Source organism: Carassius gibelio, chromosome B16, assembly GCF_023724105.1.
Source record: "Carassius gibelio isolate Cgi1373 ecotype wild population from Czech Republic chromosome B16, carGib1.2-hapl.c, whole genome shotgun sequence".
NCBI lineage: Eukaryota > Metazoa > Chordata > Actinopteri > Cypriniformes > Cyprinidae > Carassius > Carassius gibelio.
In genome coordinates, this window is record NC_068411.1 from 8,581,866 (window position 1) to 8,600,339 (window position 18,474).

The 18,474-nt window shown below is 38.4% G+C and overlaps 1 protein-coding gene across 1 annotated transcript; it reads left to right on the plus strand.

Annotated features, from left to right (window-relative positions):
- Window positions 1–179: 179 nt before the first annotated feature.
- On the plus strand, window positions 180–18,257 carry LOC127974961 (cytohesin-2-like). The gene is made up of 12 exons (XM_052578595.1): window positions 180–349; window positions 2,641–2,791; window positions 3,069–3,135; window positions 6,146–6,264; window positions 6,874–6,954; window positions 7,080–7,192; window positions 7,415–7,563; window positions 8,936–9,047; window positions 12,325–12,401; window positions 12,622–12,693; window positions 12,838–12,992; window positions 15,101–18,257. The coding sequence occupies exons 1-12, from the start codon at window positions 283–285 to the stop codon at window positions 15,186–15,188; spliced, it is 1,251 nt and encodes a 416-aa protein (XP_052434555.1). The 5' UTR covers window positions 180–282; the 3' UTR covers window positions 15,189–18,257.
- Window positions 18,258–18,474: the final 217 nt, after the last annotated feature.

Here is an 18,474-nt window from a genome sequence, read left to right on the forward strand (position 1 = left end):
AAAACTACTAATTTTCTACGACTACTGCGTACTGAGTATGTACTAGTAAACAATAAATTACATTATTACATAACATTTAAAAATTGCCCCGAAGTAAACAGAATACTCTTCCCTTACCAAGATGGCCGCCGTTCCGGCTCGTCAATTCTACTGGCTGAGGCGCAACTTCCGCTCTCGACTCCTCCTTTGTCTGAGTCCTTTCGCTCCTCCGCCTAGTTATTTATTTATTTCCTTTTCGTTTGTGGGGTATATTTTTATATATCCTTATCTCTCGGTTATTGAATGACACTCGATTCCGACACATATATGCCTAAAAGCAAAGCCCCCAAAATGGATGATGTGGACTACAGTAAGTGAAGCGTTGTGTTTCGACTTTCCTTGTTCTCTTGAGCTTTGGGAAGGCGTCATGTAGAAGGATGCTTTGGATATTTTAAAGGTTTAAACGCTAATGTCAGCCGTTTGTTGTCACATCTATGGTTTGTTCAGCTGCAGGACATAATTCAGCCTATCATCAGCAGTCATTGTTCTGGGTTCATTCATGTTTGGCCTCCTTCGGTTGTTTACATCTGTATTGTGTCTGTTGGGTTTATCAGAGGCTGAATAAATTAATGCTAACATGGTGTGTTTCATAGTTTCTTAGAAGTATTGTGTAATATTTTTTCAGCTGTTCATCACATATGTTTTGGGTGCCATTCTCGGATGTTTCAGTAGTTGTTTATTTTTAGGGAAACCATATACAGATTCAGCCTGATCTTGTCATAACTTAATTTTAAGTGAATTCTAAACTCAATTGTTCTCGTCATCTGTCGTCATCATCTGCCTGCACAATTCATACCTTCCTGGAAGATCCTGAAGATAGGTTTATTAAAATGTCCACAGAGGCCACATTCAAAACATGGGGTTTAAATAACAAAGGCACATTGTGCTGAACCCATCATTTGGATGGAAGTAAATATGTAATTGATCTGTGAGTATCTGTCTTGGAGATTGTCTTCTGTTGAAGCTCAAGGTGAAGCTCAAGATCATCTCATTATGAACATTATGAAATATTATAACAATGACCATCAAAAAAAGATTTTTAAAGCATTAGCATATATGTACAAATTTCGAATTTGCAGTTGAAAAACAAAACATCTATCATCAGGTTTTTTTTTGTTTGTTTTTTTTTGTAATTGTTAACCTATTTTCATAATTGTTTAAAATTTTTCGAAACTGCTGTTTTAGAATTAAATGTTTCCTATTTTGAATCTTTTGAAATGAAAACACTTGAAGCAGGATCAGGGGAGTTTGAAACAAGAGATTCATGGTATTTTTGGATGGTTATTTTTACTATTATTTTAAACAAAAAGAAAAGAAAGATTTTTTTTTTCAGTATTAGTGCAAAATTAGGATTTGTAGATGAAAGAAAAATAGGTTCAAATGTCATGAAACTGATGTAATTCGAATTGGCACTTTATTTTATTTAACACAATGACTTTAAACATTTTTGTAACTGCTGTTTTAGAATTAAAAAATGCTTATTTTGTACCTTTTTTATACAAATAATAAATTACATAAAGTACATCCAGAATTAAAATGAGATTTGATCTGTTGGGATTTAGCACATTATGGCTGAAAGGTGATGATGTTCTGCAAGATTCCCCTATGTGTCAAACCATGTTTTATTGGACTGTCCATATTTTAATGTGTGTTTGTAGATGTATGAAGTGAAAAAAATAGTCATTTAGTATAAGTTTGCTAGAAAAAGTTTTAGAATTTTTATCATATGTTAATGTAATAAATCTTGTGTAGTATATCTTGTTTGTTTGATGGTTTTTATTGTATTTATAAATTGTATTGTATATGAATAATTAAATAAATAATATAAATATATATATAAAAACATTTGCCATGAAAATAGCCGAAGATAATGACATGGCATTAAATAAAACATATACTATTACTACTATTGCACCTTTTTTAATTAAAATACTTGAAGTGGAGTTTGGAGGAAAGCGATGGTTCTGTCATCCAAATGTAACACAATTGTCATTCTGCTAATTTAAAGTGCAATGGAAATTAATTGTATAATAAGTTAAAAAAATGCAAAGCAGAAGCATTTTCATTAGTGATCTCAGACTTTACATCCCATTGTGCTGTATATCACCGACTCAGTTCAGAAAGCAGAAGCCGATGGTGTCATTTTTTATTTTAAGCGATTAGCTTGAGGATTTGAGCTGAAGGTTGTGAAAATGTTGTTTTGCGGGGAGCGTCAGAGTATGTGTCTCTGCCTGCAGGCGCTGCTTTCTGAGCCGCTGTGGGTTTGGCTCTGTTCTGTCCCGGCTTGCTCTCTTTAAACCCTCCAAACACCAGCTGGTGTCGTAACAGACGTCCGTTAGTCCACAGATATCCTCAATATAAACGTCTCCAGTATGCAAACAGTCCCTGCCCATGTGTGCTGGCCCGAATCATGTTTGCATTTCCATCTCACATCATAAAGTGAATGATATTAGACACAGGCCAGCAATTAAGGAATGTCAAGCGCAGCAGGAAAACTGTGGATTTGTGTGAAAGAGGCCTGGATGTATAGTGAATAGGAACGGAATGAAAGGCCTGTGCAGACTGTGTCCTCATTTCATCGCCCTTTCTGTCCCTCCACAGTCCCAGCGGACCTGAGCCCGGAGGAGCGCTCCGAGCTGGAGGAGATCCGGCGCAGGAAGGGGGCGCTGCTTCTGGAGATCCAGCGGCTGAAGGAGGAGCTGAGGGAAGCCATCATAGAGGTGGAGGGGCTGGAGAGCAGCACGGACGGCAGGTCAGTCTCACGTGATGGGAACCGGTTTGTGCTGCTGGTCGTTGTTGCTCCAGTGTTTGCTTTATTTAGTTCTTCAATTTGCCTTCTCTGAGAGATAACACTCAAATGAAAGCACACAGATGTTATCTCTCAGTTGCTGTGTGTACAGTGCAGTCGTTGACATGAACTTGAACTCTGCATGCTGTAGGTTTGTAGAACACTCGAAGACTGGCCTTGTACTTCACCCCTCAAACGTGAAAATGGTATTGATCTCCTCTCTGTTTTTTTATTGTTGTAGTAAAACATTACAGAAGAGTCGGCATGTGGCCATGGGCAGGAAGAAATTCAACATGGACCCGAAAAAGGTAGGCCGTCCTGTTAAAAAAAAAAAAAAAAAATTGAGCCATTGTTTACCCGCAATAATATCACAGGGTTGCATTTTAATATACAGTTATACAGTGCTCATAATGTTACATACCCCTTGCAGAATATGCAAACGTTGATCATTTCACATAACAGATGGTTATATATACTCCACAAGATAAAATAATAAATTAATTCATAAAAAATGACCCAGTTCAAAAGTTTACATAGTAATCTGTTGTTTCCTGAATGATCCACAACTGTTTTTCTGTGTTGTGATAGCTGTTCATGAGTAACTGAGCAGTTAAACTTCCTGCTGTTCTTCAGAAAAATCCTCCAGCTCCTGCACATTCTTTGGTTTTCCAGCATCTTCTGCATATTTGAACCCTTTCCAGCAGTGACTGTATGATTTTGAGATCCATCTCTTCACACGGAGGACACTCCCCCAGGGGGATTCATACACCGCTATTACAAAAGGTGGAAATGTTTACTTATGCCCAAGAAGGCCACACAATACATTGAAAACTTTTGAACAAATTAAAAAAAAATTCTTATTTTGTTTAAAGATCATATTTTTTAATTTGGTACTGCACTTAAGAAGCTACATAAATACTTAAATGTTTCCCAGAAGACGAAATAAGTAAAATTTACCCTGATCATCCAATTCAAAAAGATTACACCCCCCGACTCTTAATGCATTGTGTTGCCTTGAGCATCAGTAAACGTTTTTACCTTATATAATAGTTATGTATGAGTCCCCCATGTGAAAAGATGGATCTCAAAATCATACAGTCACTGCGGGAAAGGGTTCAAATGTGCAGAAGATGCTGGAAAACCAAAGAATGTGCAGGAGCTGGAGGATTTTTCTGAAGAACAGCAGGAAGTTTAACTGCTCAGAAGCTGTAAACTTTTGAATGGGGTCAATTTTATAAATTCAGTTATTATTTCTCTTGTGGAGAATATATAAATATCTGTTATGTAAAATAGCTTATTCAGAGCATATATGCACATTTTGCATATTCACGATTTTTTACGTGTGTTTTACCATGCCTGGAAATCACTGCTGCGTTAAAAACTGCTCCAGTACCTCACCCGATACACAAGGAACACATAGGAACAATGGAATACAGTCTACCCTTTAGATGACCATCTGTCTGCAGCCTCGTCTGAATCTCATACACCTTGCATTCATGCTGTTAATGGCTTTAATCTAACCAGGACATTTACATCTCGCAATCACACATTTAACTACCCTAGCCAACCCAGAACTGGTTTGTCCACTTTGCAGCCCCCAACACAAAATTCTGGTACTGTATGTGTCATTGGCACAAATCCGTCATGGTATGAGCGCAACTGGCTCTTAAAGGGAATGGAAGATGAGACTCTGATTGGTTTATTGTACATTACACCCAAAAAACACCCATTACTCATTAAGAGAATAGGGACAACCCATTTAGACCATGCGCCTGGGCGCGCCAACCATCTTTAAAATAGCAAAAGTGAATTTGGACATGCCCCGAGTGCACCTGTGCTTTACACCTTCGCATGTGAAGCACTAACCTTGGCCAGTACAATGCTGTTTTCAACACCTGGAGGCTTGTAGATGGCCAAGTCCTGCACCCAGCCACAGCAGAAAGCCTCGTGACTTTCCAAAGACTTGTGGCTTTTAAACTCCTGCATTGTGTAGTAACTTAAACCAAAAACATTATAATTCCCAATGTCCATATGTGTGCATGGGGTAAATGGTCCAGGTCTCTGTGCTGCTGCAGGGAGCTCGTATGGGTCGATATTTTGGATGCCTGAGAGCTTCTCCAAATAGTGCTGTTTTGTGCTTGGTGTGAGCTTGTTTCTGTAAGGTTCCTTTTCTTTCGCCTTATCTTTTTGCATTGCTTTACTTTCTTCCTTTTCTTTCGCGTATTTGAAGATCCGTCTCTGTCCCATGGATATAATAAATGTGCAAAAATTAAAGAGCTCTGGATAGTTTAGTCGCGCCTCTGTGAAGTTCTGAAGGCACTGCCTCTGGCAACCGATAACGTCTCCTACCGACATGGCTGACCGGCTCAGACCCATCCCAAATCAACCCAAATCGGCACATGACTCCTCACTCTTAATAGCCTATACACTACCGCTCAGAAATGAGGACACTTTTTTTAAGTCTCTTCTGCTCATTAAGCCTGCATTTATTTGATAAAAATGTATATAAGATATATAAGATATTTTATAGGGCTGCTCTGAACTAAGGATTTTTCTGGTTGACTAAAAAGTTTTTCATTTGAAGAATTAGTTGACTAATCGCACGTTTATTAATTAACCATTTAAATCATTATAATAAGCCTTTCATTGCCTACTTAGCCTAATGAGTGCTCAAGTACACACATAAAGCTCGCCACAGCGCAACACAGAAGTTAATGATTTTGAATGTGTAAGGGAAAAACTATAAGGAGGCAGCATTAACATTTTAATAATGTATTGATAAACTAGTGCTTTCTTTGTTGAAGTCGTTGACACTGACTCGTCATCTCCTCAGTAGTGATGCGTCTGTATGCATGTTTCACACGGATTACATAATCTGAGATCATCTGTTTTCCATTTGAATTGGTTCATTTGAAAGTAGACACTTCACTTTCTATAGATATGTTTTTAATGTATGTTAGGCAAACATATAGAGTTTCAGAGTTTCACGCTCAAGTTCACAGAGACCAAGAACGCAGAAAGTGCATCCTGTTAGTTCTTTATTTTACAAAAGCACAGTGTTTTGTTTGTTAGTCTTTACAGATTTGAAGGATGTATTACTCTTATCTGTATGACTGGAAATGAGGGACTATGTTAAGAGCAAGTGAGTGCACCAGCGCCTCCATCTGTCTGCAGTGAGCTACTGTTCAGCTTCTGTAAAAGGACTGTATTATCACAAAGACTAGGCTTTAACAATTTTTATTTTATTTTTATGTTAAATCTTATTTTTATAGTTTTTTTTTTTCTTAATTTTTCTACATTTTGTCCTCTGTTTCACAGGGCATTGTGTTCCTAGTGGAGAATGAGCTTCTTAGACACACTTCAGAGGACATTGCCCAGTTTCTGTACAAAGGAGAAGGACTCAATAAAACTGCAATAGGAGACTATCTGGGTGAAAGGTATTGTTAATTATTATCTCGGTTACACTTATATGCTACAAGTATCAAGATTTTTAATTTTTTTAATGACAGTGTAAAAAATAAGAAGTTTCGAATTGGTGACAAAAGCAGTTTGATATTTTTGTTGTGAGATATGCTTAGCAGGTACAAAACTGTATCAAAACCATATTTCAGATGCTCAAAAAAATAATTGGCAAGTGGAGTGAATTTGAGATTAATTTAAAGACACATACACATACCCTGCAAACAGTGTGACATCATGCTAATTACAGTATTTATTTTTTAATAATTTAAAACTAGCCTTGTTGTCACTTGCTTGCTAAATGTAAACTATATTATCGCCCAGCGCTAATCTGCTAAATGCAACTATAATGCATGAAGATATATAAGATATTATAAACATTAACATCATGATTTTATGTAAAGCTACTTTGAAATAATCATGATTTTATGTAAAGCTACTTTGAAATAATGTGAAAAGCGCTATACAAATGAATCTGATTTGACTTAATCTCGCCAGTCGTGTAGTTAAGTGAAGGCTAGACAGTCATTGAGAACCGAACATATTAAAACATAGATGTTAAATTTATGACTCTCCCTCTCTTTCAGAGATGACTTCAATATTAAAGTATTGCAAGCTTTTGTGGATCTTCACGAATTCACGGATCTGAACTTGGTACAAGCCCTTCGGTAAGTCAGCAGATTTTCTGGATGTTTCTTCGTACAAAAATAAACATGGTTGTTGAATAGTATTCATGCAGTTGTTGTGCAGTGCTTGTGTTCCTGATGTGTCAGCAAGTTTATGTTTACTACAGGCAGTTCCTGTGGAGCTTCCGCTTGCCCGGCGAGGCTCAGAAGATCGACAGGATGATGGAGGCTTTCGCACAGAGATACTGTCACTGCAATCCTGGAGTCTTCCAGAGCACAGGTCAGACATGCATACATGATTCCCATCGGGTTAATCCGAAATGCACACTGCACAGTATAGTCATAATTAAAAAGGTGTGTCTGGATTTAACGAATTGTGGAATTCAGAGGACAATTCAGAGCTTGTCGACCACAAACCTGTTGCTGCTAGAGTTCAGGAGAGTCAGCCTAGAGTTAGACGCAACATGTCTCTCAGTCCTTAAACTCTGTGTTCTCCTCGCAGACACCTGTTACGTGCTGTCGTTTTCCATCATCATGTTGAACACCAGTCTGCACAACCCCAACGTGCGGGACAAGCCCTCGGTGGAGCGCTTCATCAGCATGAACAGAGGCATCAACGACGGAGGAGATCTACCCGAGGATCTGCTCCGAGTGAGTGTGCACACGCATGAGAAACTCAGTTACTTCTCTCGTGTCCGCTGATGTCAGTGATGAGGGAAACTTAGCAAAAAGTCTATATTTTTAACCAAATCATGATATGGACTAGTGTCTGTAAATATTAGAGTGCAAAAAGACTGCTATGACACTCTCAAAGTAATAATAATAATAATTTAATTGTTAACTGAGAAGTACCCCACCATTTTTCTTTCATGTTTTAGTTTGAACTGTAAACCATTGTTGGGTAAATTACACTCCAAAAGCAATTAATTACTAATTACATCATCAGTATTGTATTTAAATTACTTTTCTAATTACTCCGTCTGAAAAGTAATTTAGTTACTCAATAAGTAACTTATTTAAATCGTTAATTTTAGTTAAAATACCTATAAATGTTAAAGCAGAGACAATGGAAAGTTAAACGTGGAACATTATGTTAATGTTGTCATTGTACACATATCGAAGAAGACCCTTTTCAGGTTCGATTGATTTCAGTCTTATCTGTAAATGAGTATATTTGGTTATTTTCTCTATCAGAAAATCCTGGAAGTGAACGCGCCGCACACAGAGGGTTAAAGATGCTGCATTCAATTTTAACTTTAATAATAAAATATGATTTTAGAACTGCTGAAATTAGTTACAGTATGTAACGCAAGTACTTTAGAAGTAACTGTAATTAAATTACCTAAAAATGAACGGTAATCCCTTACTTGACTTTTTTACTGGATTTGTAATTTAATTACAGTAACTTACGTAGTAACACGTTACACCCAACACCGCTGTAAACTGTGCAGCACTTTGCGAAAACCAAAAGATTCTTTGGTTATTTATTTTCAAATATTAATTAAATGCAATTAAATATTTTTTAAATCAAATGTATTACCATTTTTGTTAATAAATTTGTATTCAATCAAGAAAAATGAAAATGCAGCACATATTGTCTGAGAAATAAAGCATTCCATAGGGTCCCGTTATTGTACAAATGTTAGTAAATTATTGCATTGTTAAAGTTTTATGAATTCATTTTATTTGTTTGTTACAGTTGTTGCAGTTTAATCAAACCTTTGAAACAGGACCAAAAAAAAAGTTAAACTTTATAAATTGTTGTTCAGTTGTATAAGTTTCATGATTTCAATCTGTGCTTTTTGAACACTAAAAATGACTAAAATATGAGAAAACTTAAAAATAAACAAATAAATAAATAAAATGATAATATAATTGAATTTGGGCATAAATACAGTTAAAATGGCCTTACTCAGGTCTCTGTGTTCCCCCAAATCACAGTCAGTGTTTTTTGTTTGCTTTTAAAAAAAATAATGCATCACATGTAATGTTTTTTAATAATCACTCTTGTTGTTTTCTTCAGAATCTGTATGACAGCATCAAGAACGAGCCCTTCAAGATCCCAGAGGATGATGGGAATGACCTGACGCACACTTTCTTCAACCCGGACAGAGAAGGCTGGCTCCTCAAACTGGGTGAGTCCCACTGATGGATGCCAGGAGCGTTTCGGTTTAACAGAAGTTGTTGGAGGGGTCTCTATCGTTGCCGTCGCATGATTTTTTTCTGTTATTTCAGTGCTGTGCTTTGCTCTGTTTCCCAAAAAAAAAAAAAAAAAACTTGCAAAACATCACTTCTAATGTGTTTGGCACTTTCAGAGATTTGCTTTCTTTCTGCATGGCGAGCTCTGTGACCTCTCAAGCACTAAAAGCTTTTGAATCTTCTTCCCTCTCCCTGTGTCTGTGTGTTTCTGTTTCCCGTGATCCGTCCCCCGTTCTCTTTTCCCATCTCTTCTGGCTCCTGCTGTGCTTGACCTGTGATTTCTCTGCTGATGCTGGTGCTGTCCACCCTTCAGGAGGTACGTACATCCGTTTCTCTCTCACTAGAACATCACATACATCTCATACTCACACTAACGCCGACTGGAAGAGAGAGAGACGATATTGTCTGTGTATTCTAAGTGGACGCGCATCTGCTGCTTTAAATTCTGGAGCTCATTACAGCAGGATTGATTCTGATTGGTTGGCAATGTTTTAATCATTCATCAGGGGGAAAAAAATCGTTCTGAAAGTGATTCCAACAATATCGTTTCTCTGTACCTTTATCGTTATAGTTGTGGTGTGGACTCTGCTATTCTTTAATATTGAGAACGATTTTTAGAACTATATCTTTATCGTTATCTTTATACAGTATTGTTCAAAATAATAGCAGTACAATGTGACTAACCAGAATAATCAAGGTTTTTCGTATATTTTTTTATTGCTACGTGGCAAACAAGTTACCAGTAGGTTCAGTAGATTCTCAGAAAACAAATGAGACCCAGCATTCATGATATGCACGCTCTTAAGGCTGTGCAATTGGGCAATTAGTTGAATTAGTTGAAAGGGGTGTGTTCAAAAAAATAGCAGTGTGGCATTCAATCACTGAGGTCATCAATTTTGTGAAGAAACAGGTGTGAATCAGGTGGCCCCTATTTAAGGATGACGCCAACACTTGTTGAACATGCATTTGAAAGCTGAGGAAAATGGGTCGTTCAAGACATTGTTCAGAAGAACAGCGTACTTTGATTAAAAAGTTGATTAGAGAGGGAAAAACCTATAAAGAGGTGCAAAAAATGATAGGCTGTTCAGCTAAAATGATCTCCAATGCCTTAAAATGGAGAGCAAAACCAGAGAGACGTGGAAGAAAACGGAAGACAACCATCAAAATGGATAGAAGAATAACCAGAATGGCAAAGGCTCAGCCAATGATCACCTCCAGGATGATCAAAGACAGTCTGGAGTTACCTGTAAGTACTGTGACAGTTAGAAGACGTCTGTGTGAAGCTAATCTATTTTCAAGAATCCCCCGCAAAGTCCCTCTGTTAAAAAAAAGGCATGTGCAGAAGAGGTTACAATTTGCCAAAGAACACATCAACTGGCCTAAAGAGAAATGGAGGAACATTTTGTGGACTGATGAGAGTAAAATTGTTCTTTTTGGGTCCAAGGGCCACAGGCAGTTTGTGAGACGACCCCCAAACTCTGAATTCAAGCCACAGTACACAGTGAAGACAGTGAAGCATGGAGGTGCAAGCATCATGATATGGGCATGTTTCTCCTACTATGGTGTTGGGCCTATTTATCGCATACCAGGGATCATGGATCAGTTTGCATATGTTAAAATACTTGAAGAGGTCATGTTGCCCTATGCTGAAGAGGACATGCCCTTGAAATGGTTGTTTCAACAAGACAATGACCCAAAACACACTAGTAAACGGGCAAAGTCTTGGTTCCAAACCAACAAAATTAATGTTATGGAGTGGCCAGCCCAATCTCCAGACCTTAATCCAATTGAGAACTTGTGGGGTGATATCAAAAATGCTGTTTCTGAAGCAAAACCAAGAAATGTGAATGAATTGTGGAATGTTGTTGAAGAATCATGGAGTGGAATAACAGCTGAGAGGTGCCACAAGTTGGTTGACTCCATGCCACACAGATGTCAAGCAGTTTTAAAAAACTGTGGTCATACAACTAAATATTAGTTTAGTGATTCACAGGATTGCTAAATCCCAGAAAAAAAAAATGTTTGTACAAAATAGTTTTGAGTTTGTACAGTCAAAGGTAGACACTGCTGTTTTTTTGAACACACCCCTTTCAACTAATTGCCCAATTGCACAGCCTTAAGAGCGTGCATATCATGAATGCTGGGTCTTGTTTGTTTTCTGAGAATCTACTGAACCTACTGGTAACTTGTTTGCCACGTAGCAATAAAAAATATACTAAAAACCTTGATTATTCTGGTTAGTCACATTGTACTGCTATTATTTTGAACAATACTGTATATTGTCGTGCTTGGTGTGAACGGGCCTTTAATTTATTAATTTTTTTTTTTTTTTAATTTAGTGTTCCTGTAGCTCAACTGGTAGAGCACTGCGTTAGCAAGCACGCAAGCGCAAGGTTGGGGGTTCGATTCCCCGGGAACACATGATAAAAAGTTATAGCTTGAATGCACTGTAAGTCGCTTTGGATAAAAGCGTCTGCTAAATGCATAAATTAAATTATTATTTAATTAATTAAATTATTACTGACCACCTACTGGTTTGGTTTCATATTTAAAACTATCATTGCATTTTTCCCAACATTTCTTATTTGTATGTTTAAAAAATATTTAAAACCTTAATCTTATCAAATTCCTGGTGGATTAGAAATGTTGCATTGTAAATGCATTCATGGCACCTCAGCTCATCATACAGTCTGTAAACACATCTAATGCTACGTCAGATGCAGCTTCTGTGTTTCCTGCAGCGGAGAAGATGAAAGAGTTTGTTGAAACTTTTTTTTGTCTTGGAAGATAACAGTTTTACACAAAGTTAGTGAAAAAAATAAATGTAAGAAACATAGTGGGAAATAATATCTGTTTTGTTACATAATGCAACTAATTTTCATTTAGTTATCATTTCTATCTTTTTATAGTCACATAACACTTTATTTTGGATGGAAAGAAAATCGGAAATCTGCAAAAAATCGGAATCGACAGATCATACTTACAAAAAAATTGGAATTGCAGTTGATTCAGTCGATCCAACATGACAAACATCATCATCTGGATAATTGATAATAAATTTAGTTTGGTTCTTTAAGTCAGGAGACTCCACTCATAATGTAGTGTGTGTAGACGTGTCTTCCTGTATCTGTGTAGTTTAGCAGGCTGACACAGAGGAGATGATTCATTTCTTGTGTGTTTTACACCTCTAATCTGTGTAATCTTCTTTCTCAGGAGGTCGTGTGAAGACATGGAAGAGACGGTGGTTCATTCTGACTGATAACTGCCTCTATTACTTTGAGTACACAACAGTAAGTCAAGAAGAACTCAGAACTCCTCTGTTTAGCTGAATGAGCACTGTGCTGCGTCAGAACTGATGGCACGGTATTTTATACATAATCATTCTCTGTTTTTAACGTTTTTTTTTATGATTTACTTTACTTCCTTTTATGTAAAGCACTTTGAATTACCATTGTGTGTGGAATGTGCTGTATAAATAAACTTGTAGTGACTGTGTGTGTGTGTGTGTAGGATAAGGAGCCCAGAGGCATCATACCATTAGAGAACCTGAGCATTCGAGAGGTTGAAGATCCCAGAAAGCCAGTAAGTCTGTTGACATACTCATTACGCAGTCAAATACAGCTAATTAAACAACACTTTTCATAGATCAACTGCAGGTTTCTTTGACCGTTAGGGCTGGGCTGTGTATCACAGACAGACTGGTGATAGGATGGTGTTTCTGTGCAGAACTGTTTTGAGCTGTACATCCCTAATAACCGCGGGCAGCTGATAAAGGCGTGTAAGACGGAGGCCGACGGTCGAGTGGTGGAGGGAAACCACATGGTGTACCGGATCTCAGCTCCCACCCCGGAGGAGAAGGACGAGTGGATCCACAGCATCAAGTGAGTGACCAGTCAGCGCTGGAGGGGTTCAGGACGAGCGCAGAGGAAACAGAGCTGAGGACTGTTAACAACAAGGGGCGCAAATGGAAACATTTATTTAACCTGACTTCAGTCCAAACTTTTATCAGCCTCTGACAAATGTTTGCATAACTGCAGTAGATTTGCATTTCCTGATAGGAACCGCATTATATATGCTAGTGTACTTCTTACTAATACTACTGTCAAGTCTTCCAATATGTCCCTCACCAGCAGAATACTAACGGTTTGAAATCTGGTGCAGATGCTGATATTTTATTGGACAAAAATAAGATAATAGCAGAGCATAGCAGATACTTACCGTATTTTCCGGACTATAAGTCACTTTTTTTTTGGCTGGTCCTGCGACTTATTTATCAAGATTAATTTGACATGAACCGAGAGAAATGAACCAATAGAAAACATTACCGTCTCCAGCCGCCAGAGGGTAATATTTTCTCTTGGTTCTTGGTTCTGTAAATAAATGCGACTTATGTTTTTTTTCCTCGTCATGACATATTTTTTGGACTGATGCAACTTATACTCAGGTGCGACTTATAGTCCAAAAAATACGGTACATAAAATGATTTCAATATGAGTTGTCACTCTATGGGCCCTATTTTAACGATCTGAAACGCAAGTGTCAAAGCGCGAAGCGCAAGTAACTTTGTGGGCGGGTCTCGGCGCTGTTGCTATTTTCCCGGCGGGATAAATGGCTCTTGCGCCCGGCGCAAATCTAAAATGGGTTGGTCTGAAGTAGCTTCATTATTCATAGGTGTGGTTTGGGCGTAACGTGAAATAAACCAATCAGAGCGTCATCCAACATTCCCTTTAAAAGCAGGTGCGCAAGTTCCATTATAGATTGCTATTATTATGGCGTATTTACCAGGCGCACGCCAGGAGCGGTTCACAGCCGAGGAGACTGATGTTCTTGTAAGAGCAGTGAAAGACAGAGAAGTTGTGTTGTATGGGGATGGGAGAAACCCACCCAAAATAGCGTCGGTTAAACAGGCGTGGGAGGAAATAGCCACAAATGTTTCATCGATTTTTTTTTTTCCTGGTTCTTGACGGACAAACCAATTTGTCAGATGTCCTTATATACATATATGACCTCAAACAGGTCTGATCCTTAATTACTACAATTAGCCTGAATAATTTGTAAGCTAGATTTATGCCTATTTTTTCACATCTTCGTGGCACACCACAATGATTTCCGTCATCTCATGTGTTAATTTTTAGTGTAACAATTTATGATTTGCAACTGTTGCATCTGTGTAGATTACATGAGCAAAGTGTATGCGCGTTGTGCACGCTATACATTATGGTCAAGCATGCGCCCTTAAAATAGCATAATGAACAACGCGCAACGCGCCACTGACTTTAGACTAGGTTTTTTCTGGTCAGTGGCGCAATTGTTTAATGGAACAGCAAAATAGCACCAGGAATTGTTTGCGCCGGAACACGCCTCCTTTTTTGCGCTGAACCGCCCAGGGAGCGCAAGTCCATTCACTAGTTTAGCGACGTGCTTCTGTGGAGGGAAAAGCGCGCTTTGCGCAGGTGCAAAATAGGAATGACACATGCGTCGGTGTACAAAGTCAATTGCGCTGGGTGCAAGATAGGGCCCTATATCTATCTATATCTATGTTCTCGTAAGATAATGTTTAAATGATCAGAAAACATATAATGCAATGCAAGATGATGATGATGATTGAGAGACGAACAAGTAAACGCTCCTCAGAAGATCCTGAGGATCAGATTTGAGACTCTAGAACATGATTGATGGAGAATCACGTAAAGCTGAGCTGCTTCAGTCCAGGAAGAGTTCATCTGGAGATATTACTGACCTTATTCTGACCTGTACTTGATCAAAATCACTCAAGATTTGACACGAGGAGCACCTGCTGAAGCAAATGCACCAATTACTCTAAAATAAGTTTTACTTGATAAAAAAAAAAAAAACTTTTAGTGAGACATTGTGTCTGATTGTGTGCGACCGGTTTAACAGCAGGGTTTTGATCGTGCAGATCATTTAGAGGAATTAGAAGTGTGCATACAATACAATAGACATGAGATGATCTTGTGTGTTGTTTCAGATCCGCTGTGAGCGTGGACCCCTTCTACGAGATGCTTGCAGCCAGGAAGAAACGCATTTCTCTAAAGAAGAAAGAAGAGCAGCCCTGAAAGTCCTCCGCTCCTCCTCAATCCATCCATCCATACGCTCCCTCCATCCTCTGGGAAACCAGTGATGCTTCATTAAGGTGGCTCTCATCCTCTCATCAGATCAGTCTGTTATTCTGGTTCATGGAGAGATGGATGTCGTTTGGGAAGCAGAACGACATCATCTCGGGTCTGGATTGCGGTGGTCTGGACTGCAGCTCTTATCTCCACACTTCTCCTACACTTGCACACTACACAGTGTTATTCACGATCACACTAGTCTGTACAGATTCTCACTGTGTTATGCTGACGTTGAACCTGCATTATTCTCCATCCTCATCTCACAGTTCCTGCTATTTACAGCGTTGCACTGTGAAGTTCTTACACAAACAGGGTAGACGTCCAAACAGCCTGATCGGTGTATTCATCTTCTTCATCATCTTCATCATCAGGGACGGATCTAACGAGCCTTTAGCAGAGACGAGCGGGACGTTTGCTTCACGCTGGAGGCTTTTGTTAGTTCAGTCGCTGGTGATTTACTGAGTCTGTTCTGCTGCCTGTCTTAATGTTATTTCGTCTGAACTGACACTATTTATCTCAGACTTTTTTTACGTTATAAATGAAGATGTAAATGAAGGTGTTCACACCACATATCGAGCGCTACTGAGTTCACCTGTTATATATCACTTCAGCTTTTACACTAATGTTGGTATCGGCCGCATGGTATTCCCACCGGTGATGTCACTTCCTGTGTACAGTTGTGTTTTCCTCCACTGACCCATCAGAACATCTGTAGGAACGCACGTCATTACATGTGAATCCTCGCATAAGCTCCTTCACTTTGAGAAAAGAGCCTTAAAAGTCCCACAGCCCTGTTTCTGAATGTTCTTACACTAGTGTTTCAACTGAACTCACGAAAACATGTCCAGATTATACCGCACACTAACAGAACAGATTTTGTGTCATAAAAATGCTGATTTGTATTTATTTATTATTATTTGGCATTATTTCCATAACCAAGCAGCACATTTCCTCCTGGATGCATACAGGCCTTTGGTGGGGTGATATCGAATTTTAAATTTTTCTGAAATTTGGAATGAGATTTGACTCATGATCTTGACAGACTCGGTGAGATTCGCTCTCTGACTTTTTCCTACCATAAGCAAAATAAAAAATGTAAAAAGATGTTATTAAAGGACTGATTATGGTATTTGCTGAAAATGTACTCACCCACAGTCCATTCGAGATTTTTCTTCATCAGGTTTGTAGAAATGTAGCATTGCATCAGTGTCTCATCAATGGATGCTCTGCAGTGAATGGGTGCCGTCAGAATGAGAGTCCAAACAGCTGATAAAAACATCACAGTAATTCAGAAAAGTTTTAAAGATGGATTTGTTTAACTTCAAACTGTTGAATATATGAGTCTATAATGCATAACAACACTTCCTCCAGTGAATAAATCATCTGGTCTGAATCAGGAGAGAAATCTGCACAGATTTACCTGATGAAACCACTCTAACAGGCTGGATTTTCATGTATGTTTTCACTGGAGGAAGTGTTATTATGGATTATGGAATCATTAAATTAGTTATAAACGTCTTAATGCTGGATTTGTTTCAGCTTTTGTCTTTCTTCAGATGTTAACTGATGGACTGGAGTGCTGTGGATGTTTTTTTAGCTGTTTGGACTCTCATTCTGACGGCACCCATTCACTGCAGAGCATCCACTGATGAGACACTGATGCAGTGCTACATTTCTCCAAATCTGTTGCCATCAAGCCTGAGAGTGAGTGCATTTTCAGCAAATGTTCATTTTATGGTGAGCTATTCCAATTTGAAGTCCTATCTTCCCGAATGTGTTTGCTATGGCAGAGAACGACGTGTCATGAAAAGATCCCGATCCTGATGTGTACCCGCCGAAGCGATGACCTGCTGCTTGTGTGAACACTAGTCACTCCTCTTACTCAGTGCTGTCTGTTGGGTTTGAAGGAGTCCATGGCAGCTTTTTCCACTGTACTTTATATTTTGTCTTTTCTGTTTATAAATACATGTTGTTATGATTGTTTACAACACAAATTGATGGCATTTTTATTTATTGTTTTTTAGTTCTTTCTTTCTATGTGAGAATTAAGGATGGGGGTTGCATGTTGTACTGAACTGAAGCATCTTTCTGTAAAGGGTGAATCTGACGCCAGTGTTTCGGGCGACTATTAGCGCTCTGTATTTCTACACTCACATGAACCTGCTGGTCAAAGAATTGGCATCGCTGTTAAAATAGGCTACAGATTACGTGTGGTCACAGAATCAGAAATGAGATAATCCATAAAGGTCTTTAAAATGACTAAACATACAGAACACTAATAGACTCGCCTGGAGTCTAATATAATAACTGCTCAATTTAAATATACTAATTATGAAACGGTTAATACTGAGAGTTGTTTGGCAGTGCATATTGCTCGACTTTTGTGATTTTTCCCAATTAATATAAAGCTTGGCTGTAGTAATTGAGACCTATTTAATAGTTTGGGGTTAGAATCTGTGTTTATATGGCACTTTACTAGAGTTCAGCACAAACCACAGCTTGTTTTACTCTCTATGAGTATGTATGTAACTAGTACTGCAGTTTCTTGAACGGTTTAAGCTTCACTGCACATGTTTAGGATGCCAGTATTCAGCATCCGTAGCAAATCGTTTGAAGTGAATCTGCTTCACATTGTGTTGTGTGCGAAGCCACAGGCCGTCCGTTTATGACCGAGAGACTCCAAGTGTTACATAGCATACATTCCTTGATATATAAGCTATGCGTTTAAACTCCTATTTCAGGCATGACGTGGTCTGATGTAGACGCTAGAGTGACTTGAATTTGTTTTGGAGACTCTTGATGAGAAGTGCAAAGGTGCCAAAGCCTCTCAGCTAGTCTGTGAACACAGTAAGACAAGTGAAAGCATTTCCTCTTCCTCCTCTTAGTTTTCTCTCCTGGCTTCTGATTGGCCACAGAATGGTACAGATGTTGGAAAATTCATGTAGCAAAAGGAAAACTCAGTTATGGTACACTGGTGCCAATCAACTCTAATAAACAAAATGGATAAAAATATTCACATTGTGTGTACTTTTATTGATTGCTGCCTATGAATCGTATTATTACCAAACATGGGGTATTTTATTAAACATACAAAATAGAAACTGTGAGTATTCAACCTCTTTCATAAGATATCAGAGATTCACTTTGTTTTGATGGTCCCTTTAACACTTTCTAGTTCAAGTTCAAGTTTGTTTATTTCTAGAGCACATTTACTTCCGTTTTTTTAGCC